Source organism: Haemorhous mexicanus, chromosome 7, assembly GCF_027477595.1.
Source record: "Haemorhous mexicanus isolate bHaeMex1 chromosome 7, bHaeMex1.pri, whole genome shotgun sequence".
NCBI classification, from domain to species: Eukaryota; Metazoa; Chordata; class Aves; order Passeriformes; family Fringillidae; genus Haemorhous; species Haemorhous mexicanus.
Genome location: NC_082347.1, coordinates 41,403,563 through 41,417,422, shown reverse-complemented (window position 1 = coordinate 41,417,422; position 13,860 = coordinate 41,403,563). Strand labels below are relative to the sequence as shown.

General features: G+C 42.2%; 1 protein-coding gene across 1 annotated transcript in view; it reads right to left on the bottom strand.

The window, feature by feature from the left end:
• Positions 1-13,860, bottom strand: part of MGMT (O-6-methylguanine-DNA methyltransferase) — a 143,351-nt gene that overhangs the window by 116,413 nt on the left and 13,078 nt on the right. The window contains exon 3 of the mRNA XM_059852232.1: positions 6,425-6,564. Within this exon, the coding sequence (XP_059708215.1) occupies positions 6,425-6,564 (140 nt within the window). The remainder of the gene's footprint in view (positions 1-6,424; positions 6,565-13,860) is intronic.

The following is a 13,860-nucleotide window of genomic DNA, read 5'->3' as shown; positions in this document are numbered from 1 at the left end:
CTTTCTTTCCTATTTTTTAAAATACACTTTCCTGTTATTTTGAAGTAATTTGAAGCAACAAGCATCATCTCCTTATCACCCAGGCATCTGCATGTTTTGTTTCCAAAACCAATGGCAGAAAATTCAATGAGATTTGTGAGAGCTTTGTGCCACAAGTTAAAAGATGTTTAGAAATGAAAGGTTTTCTTTGAAAGAGGAACATTTATGTAAGACTGATCTTCTTCTGGTGACTGCTCCACACAGGCACCACAAACAGGCTCTGCCTTGGCTCACCAGTATGAAAACCAATGCTGTCAGCACTGGGAGGGGTTAAAAGGCCAAAATCCTGGATTTGAACAAGCATCACCCACATGAACCAGGTGCTGTCTGAGCCAAAGCAGCCCCTTGAAGGTTTTGGGAACAAGGCACTTCAGAAGTAAAGAACAGGTGGGAGGTGTTGCTTTGTCCACAGGCACTGGTGTTTTACCCCAGAACTGTGGAATTAAGGTTGGAGAAGACCTCCAAGATCATCAAATCCAACCATCAACCAGCAACACCAACCATGTCCTCAAGCTTCAACCCACCCAGGGATGGGCACTCCAACCCTCCCTGGGCAGCCTATTCCAAAGCTTTACAACCCTTTCCATGAGAAGTTTTTTCCTGTTTACCACCCTGAGCCTGCCCTGGCCCAGCCTGGGGCCATTCCCTCTGCTCCTGTCCCTGTTCCCTGGAGCACAGCCCAACCCCCCTGGCTGTCCCCTCCTGGCAGGAGCTGTGCAGAGCCACAAGGGCCCCCTGAGCCCCCTTTGCTCCAGGCTGAGCCCCTTCCCAGCTCCCTCAGCTGCTCCTGGTGCTCCAGCCCCTTCCCTGCCCTATTCCTTTCCCTGTTCCCTCTCTCCATTAAGAGCTCATCCCAGCCCATTAATTTCTTTACCCCAAGTATGTCCTCTGGCTCATCCAGGGTTTATCCTGCACCATTTTAAACAGAAAGCTGCTGTTGTTACACAACATTCAAGGAAGAACTTGAATGAGGAAGAGTGGAGCCTCTCCCAAGCCACACTGCCAATAATCCTGTACTCACAGAAGTCACCTCAGATGTTCATGGTAAACCAGGAATCCTCTCCAAGCAGCACAGAAGTCACATCCTTACCTCCTTCAGTGGGTTTTTACTGTGCCCCTGAGCTCCACTAAGTTTCTTAGCCTTGGCTGATGCTCAGTGGAAAAATAGGAGGAGTGGCACTCTCCCAAATGCCTCCCACTTGTGGCATCAAAGTGAGCTATCACCCCCAGTAAATTTTACTGCATGAGGAATGAAACAGTTAGCAAAGTTGACATTTAAACCATCACCACTGGCTATGATTAAATACCTCAGAGATGAACAGAGTGGTTCACACCTCTCCAGGTTATTGTTCCAGGCTCTTATCAGTCTCCCTGCCCCGCTGCATCCTCTGCCTTTGCACACACCTGAGATTTTCCTTCTGTCTCTCATAGCTGGAAATCTGCTTAAACTGAGATTCTGGAGTTTCTGATCATGGTACACTGACAGAGAGAGACTGACTGAAACCCTGCTGAACTTCTTGAACTGCAGATTCACCCTGAAAGGTTGAGGCAGATTAAGAACATGGGAATGGCCAAACTGGCTCCTTGCTCCTCCTCCTCTGATCTCCCTCAGCAAGATGGAGGGAAATGAACACTAAGGAAAACTGCAAATAACCTGCAGGGAACACAGAGGGCAGATGAGATCACAGTGCTCCTGAAAGAGCCCAAAAGGAAGCCTGGGTGCATTCCTACAGCACCAGGAAAATGCAGGCTTTGACCATTTGTCAGGCTGCCCAAACATGCAGGAAGCACCAACACCTTCTCTGCAGCCTCCCAAATTCAGGCTCTCACCAACAAACACCTCAGGCCCCTCTGGCAAGCTCGAGCTGGCCCCACAGCCCAGCAGCCCCAGAGAGCAGGAGGGGCTGTCCCCAAATCATGCCCATCTTGGGATGTCCCACCCAGCATGGCAGTGACAGACCACAGCTGCTCAGCTGAGCTTCCCAGTGCAAAACTCACCTCATGGTGGCATCCTCAAATCCCAGGTGAATAAATAACATTCCACAGCAGAGCTATGGGCATCACTGGGATCTGTGCCCACCTTCCAGGTGGCAAATTCAGCTTTCCTGTCACACACACCCAGCAGCAGGATGATGGTGGCCATCCCCCCATGTGCCCAGCAGGATTTTCCAACCACACTGTGAAAGCTGCTCAGTTTTCCTCCAAACAGGTTCTCCTACAGCCCTTTTACTGAAATCCTCCAGTTCCCCCAGGGCTTCCCTGCCCCATGCTGACCAGGCAGGGAGCTGGCAAAACCAGGGTGATTTTCCTGGGGAAAAGGGAATTCCTGAGAGAACCTGGATTTCTGCAACACAGGGAGAAACTCCTCCCTCCTGCCATCCCAATGCCAAGTCCACAGCCCACATTTCCAAAGGGTTTTGTGCTGTAAATATTCATTAGAGGGAAAACCATGGTTTGTGTTACCTGCTCACCAAGGGGATAATTTTCTCCTGCACCTCTGGAAGGAGTCAAGGCTTCTCAAAGCAGAGTCATCCCAGTGTGGGAACACCACAGCTGGCAGCAGAACAACAAAAAAATCCTAATTCTGAAACTCCAAAGCTGCTGAAGACACTTTGAAGTAAAGTTCCAGTAAAAGAAAGGGAATTTTTCTTTTGTACATGAGCAAGAAGTGTTAAACATTTGCAATATTTCAGGTTGAGTTGTTGGAGGAATATCAATCAAAACTGATCATTAGATTGGCATGAACTGAAAGAAAAACTACAACAGCTGAGGCAGCATGAAATAGATATATTATATACCATTCTATTGTACTATATAATTATATATATATAAAAATATATAATAATAAATAATATAATGTAATGTAATGTATTATAATATTATGTTATATATAATATAATATAATATAATATAATATAATATAATATAATATAATATAATATAATATAATATAATATAATATAATATAATATAATATAATATAATATATATTATATATAATATAATATAATATAATATAATATAATATATATAATATATATTATATTATATTATATTATATTATATTATATTATATTATATTATATTATATCATATCATATCATATCATATCATATTATATTATATTATATTATATTATATTATATTAATAATATAATAAAAATACAACTTACATTATATTTTTATATATATCTATATATATAGATAGATATAGCTTATACACACTTAAGAGTTTTTCAAAGATGAGCTGTGTAGCTGAAGTTCTTAGAAATAGATATATTTGTCCAGATTAAGATGTCAGACCTTCAGGAGTATGTTTGGATCAGGGCATCCTTATCACAGAACCCCAGACTGGTTTGGGTCTCTCAAAGCCCACCCAGTGCCACCCCTGCCTGGCAGGGACACCTCCCACTGTCCCAGCTGCTCCAAGCCCATCCAGCTCCAGGAATGGGATGCACATCAAGGATTTCAGCAGCCTGGATAAAGATGCCTCCTCTCCAGGAGAAACCATCCCTGTGTGACGTGTCTGGAGTTTTAAACCCTGCAGCTGCCCGAGGAGCAGAATAACCTCAGGTTATTACAATTAGTTTCATCTCATTAATAGATCAATTTCTTTCAAGCATACTGAAACTGGGTTTTACTTTGTTGCTTCTCCTTTTAGGCTCCATTATAGTCTGTGTTCTTAAGTTTTAAGGAGAGCCATCAGTGAGGAGGCTGTAATCTCAGGTGATTAATTGCACAGCATTTTACAAGCTGTAAAACAGAGTGAGATCTCCACAAAGCGATTATGCCATTAACCAGGGGCTCTTATCAGATTTTTCTACAACCACCAGGTTTGTCTGACAGATTGCAAGTCTTAAGTATTTATATATTTCAAAGGTTTACTTATTTTTGTTGTTAAAAAACCCTAAAATCTCTATTGATTGTTACATGCAATTCCACATGAGAAGTCCCAAGCACCGTGGAGCAGAATACCAATATTTATTACCAGACTTCTGCTCATTATGGTTCTCTCTGACAGGGGTCCATTAAAATCAATTTTTATGTTTCTTATGGTTTTTTTTTTCCACCCAATGTTCTTGCCATGGCGTTTATTAGCCAGTTAGGAGAAACACCAGGCACTGCTTTGTTTTTATTTTATTCTGTCGAAAATAATGAGGCCAGATTTAACAACTATTCACTAGCAATGAGTAGAAGAGATTAAATGTTATCCTTCAGCACAAACATTTACAGATGGCTTTAAAATTTTTAGAACTTTATCAGTGCTAAAGACAAAAGGAAATCCCACCTTTCTTCTTCAGATTTAAATTCTTAAAGTAATCATAAAAATACTCTTCTTGCCTTTAGCTTCAGAGTTATTCCTGAGTGGTAGACCCTCTAATGTAACAATTTTGGCACATAAATCATGCAGCCTGTGAGGCTGAGAGTTACCAGAATGCCACTAATGCCTCAAGATGAAGTCAGCTCACCACTGAGAAAAGGTCTAGAACAGGTGAAAATTAAAATTTAGGAAAGGATCTAAACTGTGCAACTTCTGCTGAAGAACAAGATCATGACTTCAACCAGAGAACATGAACACATTGCAAGTGAGCAAATGTGTTATACCAGAAGTCCTGGTAAAACAAAACCAGATTTTTTACCAGATGTTCTGGTAAAAGAGGAGCACCCATCCCTACAAATGGCTCTGAGAGCCCTCAAATCTTTTTCCTACTCTTATTCCACTCCCTCACTGACATTTACCCTTCACAAGGTGAAGATCCTCATCCCCTGGGCTGCTCTCCAGGCAGGTTTTGCTCTGCAGCAAAGCCAAGTTCCAACTCTATCCTAAATACCCATTAATTTCCATTCCTCATCAGCAGAAATCCAGAATCTGAAGGAAGTGCAGCAGTTATTTCCATATCCCTGGAGTTGGCTAAACTGTGAAATCCAGAGGCTTCAGAGTTTTTGTATGGGAGGTAAAATCATATTTCAACCAGAACACACATTATGCTCCACAGTCCTGATTATTTTCACACCCATTCCAGTTCCAAGGAGAATAAAACAGGAGAACAGGCATCCTACAAATCCATGGAGAACTTCAGAGACAAACACAGCATGGAAAAAAGACAACGTTGAGAAAAGAAGCCAAACCTGTTTGAGTCTTGTCAGTGGCAGCACTGATGTAGCATGACTGTGAAAAAGTGGAATTTAATTACCAAACTCAGTTGAAAGACCAGTCTTAGAGAAGTCTGAGAAAACCTAAGAAGTCTTGATTTTGCCAAAGAAATTCTGCACAGAAATTTAGCATCTAGCTCTGAATGAATTCAACATTCCTTCTAAAAATGTCACTGAACATTTCCTCAGAAATAAGGGGAAAAAATCAAAGTTCTGAGCAGGACAGATGGACTCCAGCAGACTGAACACAACTCACAGCAAACAGGAAAATGCACTGATGCCTCCTGAGCCAGGTCTGGATTTGAGACATCAGCTCCTCTGCCACATGGGATCTGCTCCAAACTCCAGCAGACATTACAGCTCTGGGAAAGCAACTGAAGCTCCCACCAGTACTGCACAGTAATTAAAGCAATCAGTCAATCCTGCTTCTACCTGCTGGACCATAGATCTATATATTAAAAATATTAAAAATGATAAAAATATATAAAATAAATTTATTTGAAATATAAAAGCATAAAAATATAAATATAAATATAATATAAACATATAAACATAGAAAATAGAAAACTGTAAAACTGTAAAAATATAAAAATATCAACATATAAACATATAAAACATAAAATTATAAAAATATCAAAACAATAAAAAATATAACACATAAAAATATAAAAATAAGAACAGATAGAAATATAAACATAGAAAATATAAAATTATCAAAATATAAAAATAAAAAAATAAAAAATAAAATATAAAATATAAAAAATATATAAATATAAAAACAATATAAAAATATAACATATAAAAATATAACAATAACATATAGAAATATAAACATAAAATATAAAATTATCAAAATTTAAGAATAATATAAAAATATAAAAAATAAAAAATATAAAAAAATAAAAAATAAAAAAATAAAAAAATAAAAATATTTGTAGGTCTGCAAGATTTGTGAGGTGTGCAAGGAGATTTTACCCTCTGTGACATTTACATGTGTGCCAAAAATCAAGGCAGGAGATTCTTTTGAAACTTACATTAAAAGCCCTTAGAGTTTGAAGTGTTTGATAACATTTTTGAGGCAGCAGAGGAACTGATGTATTGTGGAGTCCTTTAGGGCACAAGAGACCCCTCCCAGTAGGATCAGCACACACAAGAGAGCTCTCAGGTGCTCTGGGCCCTCTCCTCCCTCCAGCAGGAGCACGAGGCCAGGATGGACAGGACATGAACTCACCCCCCTGGCAGCAGGCTCGTTTTGGGAAGTTTGATTCCATGCACGCCCTTCTCACAGCCCGAGATCTCGATCCTGCCCAGGGGGCTGAGCAGCACCACCTGCTTCTCCTCGCATGCAGATCCTCCCTGCTTGGAATTCACCTGTGCAAGGAAATAAAACCCTCCTTAACTGCAGGGATTTGCACCGAGGAAAAGATACGAGGAGTTTTCAAAAGCAATTGGAGAAAAGGAAGACAACAGTGAATTTCAAGTTTCCTCAACTACGGCATTCACTTTCAAAATTCCAACTTAAAATGATCTATCTTCAGAAGTCAGCACCTAAATCAAAGTCTCAAAAAAACCATTAACTAGCAGCATAGTGATCTTCATAAAAACGTGAAATAGCAGCAGTTTCATGGCTGGTTTATCAGCTAAAATCCAATGTGCTGTGACACTTATTTAAAACAGGACTGTTGTGACAACAAAGTAGATTCAGTGGTTTAGAGCAGCAGTGTTATGCAAATAACAGCTGGAACACAAATAGAATATGTCTGCTGGAAAAGAAAACACATGAAAAAATCAATCATTCCTTGGAAAAGAAGCATATTTTTATTCCCATTGTTACCAGTCTGCTTTTACGATTACTGATAGGATGTAGCTGGAAACAGCTGCCAAGTATTTCTCAATATTGGACAAGACCAACAATAACAGACTTGTCAAATTCATCTTGGCTAAAACAAAAACCCCAGCCTGGAAGTGTGAGCTGTGTTCCCACTTTGGTTTGTGCCATCACTGCAGCAGGACAGGACAGAACACCAGCAGTGTCCTCTGCAGCCACCCAGACACCAAACCTTGGGTCCAGACCACACAAAGTCCTGAGCTCCAAAGAGCTCAGCTCACGTCAAACTGGGAAAACAGGGAAAACTGAGAAACTGTGAGGCAGCACAAGGTAACTCCACCATCAAACACAGAATAAAAGGCTCCTACAACTGTTTGGGATGGAAGGGAACTTAAAAATCACTTATTTCCACACCTCCCCTGTCCCAGGTGCTCCCAGCCCCAGTGCCCAGCCTGGCCTTGGGCACTGCCAGGGATCCAGGGGCAGCCCCAGCTGCTCTGGGCACCTGTGCCAGGGCCTGCCCACCCTGCCAGGGAACAATTCCCAATTCCCAATCTCCCATCCAGCCCTGCCCTCTGGCAGTGGGAGCCATTCCCTGGCTCCTGTCCCTCCAGGGGCAGCACCCTGCACTTGACCTGTTGAACTTCATGAGCTTCCCTGAGACAACACTGAGAGAACAACAAATTTCTTGGATTTATTTTATTTACTTCCCTGTGTTGGAGGCTGGATGGGGCTTGGAGCAACCTGGTGCAGTGGAAGGTGTCCCTGGCCATGGCAGGGGATGGGATGAAATGAGATTTAAGATCCCTTCCAGCCCAGCCCATTCTGGGATTCCATGAATGCCAGAGCAGGGGAGCAGCAGGAGCCAGGAAGGTGCAGCAGGGTGACTTACAGCTGCCCACTGCTCACAGCTGTACAATAATTAGTTGTTTTCCAAATAAGAGAATCTTTTCAAACCCCATTATTAGGTGCTGTGGAATGAAGTCACATCTGTGAGTAACAGAACCAGTGTGAGAGGGAGCAGAAAACCACCAAGCTGACAGTTTTGCAAAACTAGAGCAAAAGTAAACCTAAAACCCTGAATTTTGGGAAGCTCTTAGGCAATTCCTCCATTACAGACAAGCAGCAACCAGAGCAACCTCACTCAGCTTGGAGAAGTCCAGAACTGCAGGTTCCCTGTGGTTTCTTTACTTGGACTGCAACCCCAGCTGCTGAATAATCAAATGTTTGGTGGCACCACAAAGAAACTCCTTTCCAACCAACTTTCTCCAGGTTCCTTCCCCCTCCTGGAGGGCATGGAAGAACTTCTCTGGAGCAGCATCTCATTGCAGAAGTCAGCAAACAAGCAGTAAAATTTACATATGTGGCAAACCAGCAGACATTCTTCATGGTTATTGGTGTGACAGCCCTGAACCAGATGCACTGAACCTCACACCATGTGCTCCAGGACATTTCCATCAGAACAAAAGCCAGGATGCAGGGAGCAGCAGAGAACTATCAATAACCCTCCGAGCTCTCTCCAAGTTGAACTAAGCTTTATGGATGAAACCCTGAGTGACTGCAAGCCCTATTTGCAGCCTTGTTGATCATATTCATTGGGCAGCAGTGTTCAGGAGGTTTATTTCTGTAAAAGAACGAGGCTGCAGGACATCCATCCACATCCATATGCAACAGGGTTGGGATGCTCCAGGATGAAGGTCACTGCCAGATGTACAATGCACTCTCCTCTGTCCAGACACTAATTTTGTTATTTAGGCTGGGCAGGAGGAGCAATTTCCTCCCAGAAAGGGTTGTCAGGCACTGGAACAGGCTGACAGGGAAGTGGTGGAGTCACCATCCCTGGGAGTGCTCCAAAACCAAGAGGATGTGGCACTTCAGGACGGGGTTTAGTGGTGCTGCTGCAGGCTGGACACTTCCCCTGGATCCCTGGGAATGCCCAAGGCCAGGCTGGACACTGGGGCTGGGGGCACCTGGGACAGGGGAAGGTGTCCCTGCCATGGCAGGGGGGGCACTGGGTGGGCTCTAAAGTCCCTTTCCAACCCAAACTGTGACTTATAAAAAATTGGAAGAATTCTGATCAGCTCCTGCATCATCTCCACCTTCACTCTGCCCTTCCACTGCAATACCTGTAATTCTGTATCAAAATATCTTGTCATTTTGATATTGGGTAGAAAAAAAATTATTATTTTTAGATGTGAAACCTCCCCTGCCAACCTCTGGAGTTTTCCCAAAGAAATAAAACTGTAGGAGCAACAATTGCAAGTTTACCTCACCAGACTGCTAAATACAGCAGACTGGAAGGTTGCAATTTTATTTAAATTTGCATTAAGCAGCTTTCACACTACAGTAAATAATTCAAGTATTTCTATGTTTTGTTGCTCTTAACACCTCCAAAAACTCCCCTGGACGTTGGCCTGACATCCTAGAATCCAATTCATATCCATAATGATGAACAGAGAAACAAAAAAGGCAGAGAAATCTTGAGAATCAACAAGGCTTAAAAAAAAAAATAAATCTGTAGCAAAGCATTTCCATGCTCCACGTTGTCCCAGAAGGCAATTTGTGTTTTCCAGAAAAGTCCAGAGAGCAAGCCCTGATTTTCCTTTCAGAGTTATGGAGAACTGAATCCTTCCCATCAGAGCCCTATCTCTGATGGATCTCCCCTCCACAGGTTTTTCCATTTCCTTCACTCTGCTGTTACAATATAAACCCACCACACCAATATCAAAATATTAACAATAATCCCCTCTGCATCTGATTTAACAGAGGATTTCCATTAGGCTACAGCATGGAAGCCCTCACGAAATTTTTTCTTTTCCCCTCAAATATTTCTGAGAATCAAAGCAAAAATAACATATTCAGCTGGCAAATCGAATGTGGCCTCACACATCCTGCAATTGGATTTTTCTAAACCTGCATTAATCAGGGAGATGTCCCAGCTCCTCCAAGAAAGGGGTCTCTTGGTCATTTTCACATGAACCAAGTGTTAATTGAGCAACGTGTGATGGAAATGCAACCAAGAGCAGGAAAATGCATTGCAGTTCTTCCCCCTGTTTCCCTCAGACCCCAAAATGGTCCCATTTCCACCAATTCTAGCCAAGCCACCGCTGCACATTTGGAAATGATGTTTAGTTCTTCACACTTCTGTGGAGCTGAAGAACCCACCCAGGTTCACTGCCAGAGGACCCCAGACTGCACCAATCATAGGAACTCTAACCCACAAAATCTGGATTTCTGGATGTATTAATCCATTGGAATCTCTACCTGCAGGTGATTCCCTTGGAGGTGTTGATGCCCACCCCAGCAGAGGAGTGACCAGGCACCACCTTGTTCATCTACTTCCCATTCTCCACAAATTTATCCTACAAACTCCATCACTTCCCATTCTCCACAAATTTATCCTAAAAACTCCATCACTTCCCATTCTCCACAAATTTATCCTACAAACTCCATCACTTCCCATTCTCCACAAATTTATCCTAAGAACTCCATCACTTCCCATTCTCCACAAATTTATCCTAAGAACTCCATCACTTCCCATTCTCCACAAATTTATCCTACAAACTCCATCACTTCCCATTCTCCACAAATTTATCCTAAAAACTCCATCACTTCCCATTCTCCACAAATTTATCCTACAAACTCCATCACTTCCCATTCTCCACAAATTTATCCTACAAACTCCATCACTTCCCATTCTCCACAAATTTATCCTAAGAACTCCATCACTTCCCATTCTCCACAAATTTATCCTAAGAACTCCATCACTTCCCATTCTCCACAAATTTATCCTAAGAACTCCATCACTTCCCATTCTCCACAAATTTATCCTAAAACTCCATCACTTCCCATTCTCCACAAATTTATCCTACAAACTCCATCACTTCCCATTCTCCACAAATTTATCCTACAAACTCCATCACTTCCCATTCTCCACAAATTTATCCTAAGAACTCCATCACTTCCCATTCTCCACAAATTTATCCTAAGAACTCCATCACTTCCCATTCTCCACAAATTTATCCTACAAACTCCATCACTTCCCATTCTCCACAAATTTATCCTACAAACTCCATCAAAGTCCTGACATGTGCATCAACAAATGAGCCACAATTCACAAACACCTGCCCTGTTTTGATGGTGCCATAGAGGATCAGGGACTCACCAAAAAAGCCACTCCAGACATTTGTTGAGTTTGAGGATGATCAATAGATCCAGGGAAGCTGCTCCTTCCTCCTAATTACAGGAAAAAGCACCAGGCCTGAACTCTTAGAGTCCTTCTTTTGAGTATCTCAAACCTGCTTGCTATCGATTCAAGTTTTGAATTAAAATTCAATCAAAGCTTCAAATATTGGATTGAAATTTAAGGGGAATACATCAGAGTTTGGCAATTTGCTTCTTCATTTCAGTCACCCTTTCCTGATGCAGGAAGTTTGCAACCTTCTCCTAACAAAATCCTTATCAAATCCCATCAGGCAAAGCAAAAATCCATCATAAACCAACGTTTGCAAAATGATTTTGTGTCAAAACCCCTCTGCCACTGACGAGGCTGCCCATGCCAGAGGGCCACCCATCCAAGGATTTCACTGACTTACACTTCTCTCCACATCTCCTTAACAGTTTAAAACTTCCTGTATTTGTTTTACTGGGTTCTGCCTGTTTATCTGAAAGGAAACAATCCATTGTACGTAAAGAATATGGGAAAAGGTATTAATAGTAGAGGCAATGTATTTCTGCACATATGGTGCAGGGTGGAGGGTGATTTTCCAACCTTATGGGCCTTGTCTTAGAGGAAAAAGCCATTTTTTAGTGTTTCAAGGCAAAGAAAGATTTAAGGGCTGTGAATAGAAGACAGGATCCATGCAATCAGAACAATCTAAAAATCTACTCCTGTTAATATCTTGATTAATCATCTATATTTCCACCTTACAAAAGCTACTGTTCCAAGAAAACAAAGAGTTTATGTACTACAAATAATTTTACTGCAGGGAAGAAAGAAGGAAAGAGTTTGTTGGAATTTTCACACTAAAAGTGAAATATATTGAAAGTTGAAGTGAAATGCACTGAAAGTTTAATATATTGGAATATTAGTATCACTTTGCTATACTGGAATAGAAGAGAGAATGAGAAACATTTAATTCTCAGTCTTTTTGCTTATTATGAAATGTCTGATTTCCTTCCAAGCTAAAATACAAATTTTTCTAAAAGCTGCTTCCTCTTGGAAAAAAAAGAGTCCAAGGATTTCCAGCTAAATAGAATGGTGTAAACTCCAGAGAAATCTGAAGCTGGGGCTGCCCCTGGATCCCTGGCAGTGCCCAAGGCCAGGTTGGACACTGGGGTTGGAGCATCCTGGGACATGGAATGTGTCCCTGCCGTGGCAGGGGTGGAATTGGATGAGTTTTAAAGTCTTTTCCAACCCAAACCATTCTGGGGTTCTGTGATGAGGATGTCCTGACCCAAACACACCCCTGAAGGTTTGACATCTTCATCTGGACAGCTGAAGACGTGAGAAAGTTGTCCTGAAAGCCAGGAAGCTCCTTGTCCTTAAAGCCAAGGGATGGCTGCTGCCCTCTGCAACCCACAGGGAGCTCTGACCACCATCCCTCATTATGCAATGGAAAAATAATTTCTGAACCAGGTAATGCCCAATTCCAGTATCACTCCACTCACACTTCACTCACAGCATCCTCCAAAAACATAGAAAATTGTCAGTCCAAAGAGAGCCAAGTGCCTCACAGGTTTTAAATTAAGGCAAAAGCTAATTTTTGAGGAAAAGAAGATGTTGCCTAAACCCAAGAATAAAGTTTGAAACAAAACAAAATCCTCTCGGAACCTAATCTGATGCAGTTCTGTCAATACAACCTGATAAAAACAAAATAACTTTTCAGATTACCTTTAATGTTCTAAAATATAAGTGCTTTACATCCTGGAGCAGGTTCCTGGGGACTGAACAACCCTGACCTGGACACAAGGCACCTCTTCCCCCTGCACAATCACTGTCCCTGCTGGGTGCACTTCTCCTTCCTGCAGCATCCAAAACAAACTTTCAGCTTTCCAGCAAAAAGCACTGGAGATCCAGGTCCATGGAACTCTCTCCTGGCTGCAGGAACAATAAACACCTCCCCAGCTGAGCCTCTCAAACAAGAGCTGCACTGAAACCCTGCAGTGCTCTCCTGGTGTCTCACTGCTTCTCCGAGTAAATCTAACCCTGGTTAAGCCAAACCTGTAACTTCAGAGGGTATGAAAACAAAACCTCCTCATTTCCTGGAGCGGGGAGGTTTGGAAAGGAAATGTCAGACAGACTGGAAGCAAATCCAGGGTTAGTTTGGGGTGATGCAATTTCTTTACCTTCCGAAGAACTAATCCCATAAAAATGTGAAGGTACAGAATCAAACTGCATATTCTGAACATATACAAATAGACACTGGCATAAACACTCAAAATCAGTGCCCCTCTTCCCTTATCCAAAGGCCCACTTCACACAAGCCCCCAAAAACCAGGGGGATACGTGCTCACATGGAGCAACATTTGCTTTCTACGGCATTTCAAAAGTCTTCGAGGAGAGCAAACACGTAATTCTTTATTAAACAATCAAAGACAACAAAAGCAAGTTCCTGTTGTCCCATCGCATTATCCTGCTAATCCTCTCTGGATGGCACCCAGAAGCCCCCGAAATGCCAAGCTGGGGAAGTGCCTTTCCAAGCAGTGGTCGCCTCTGGCTCTTTGGCTGCGCCTTCAGTCGGCTGCTTTGGCAGACGGGAGCGACGAGCAATTCCCAGCACCCAGGGCTGGCCCTGACTGCTCAGTTTTACTGCAAGGGCACTGCAATTGTAATAAAC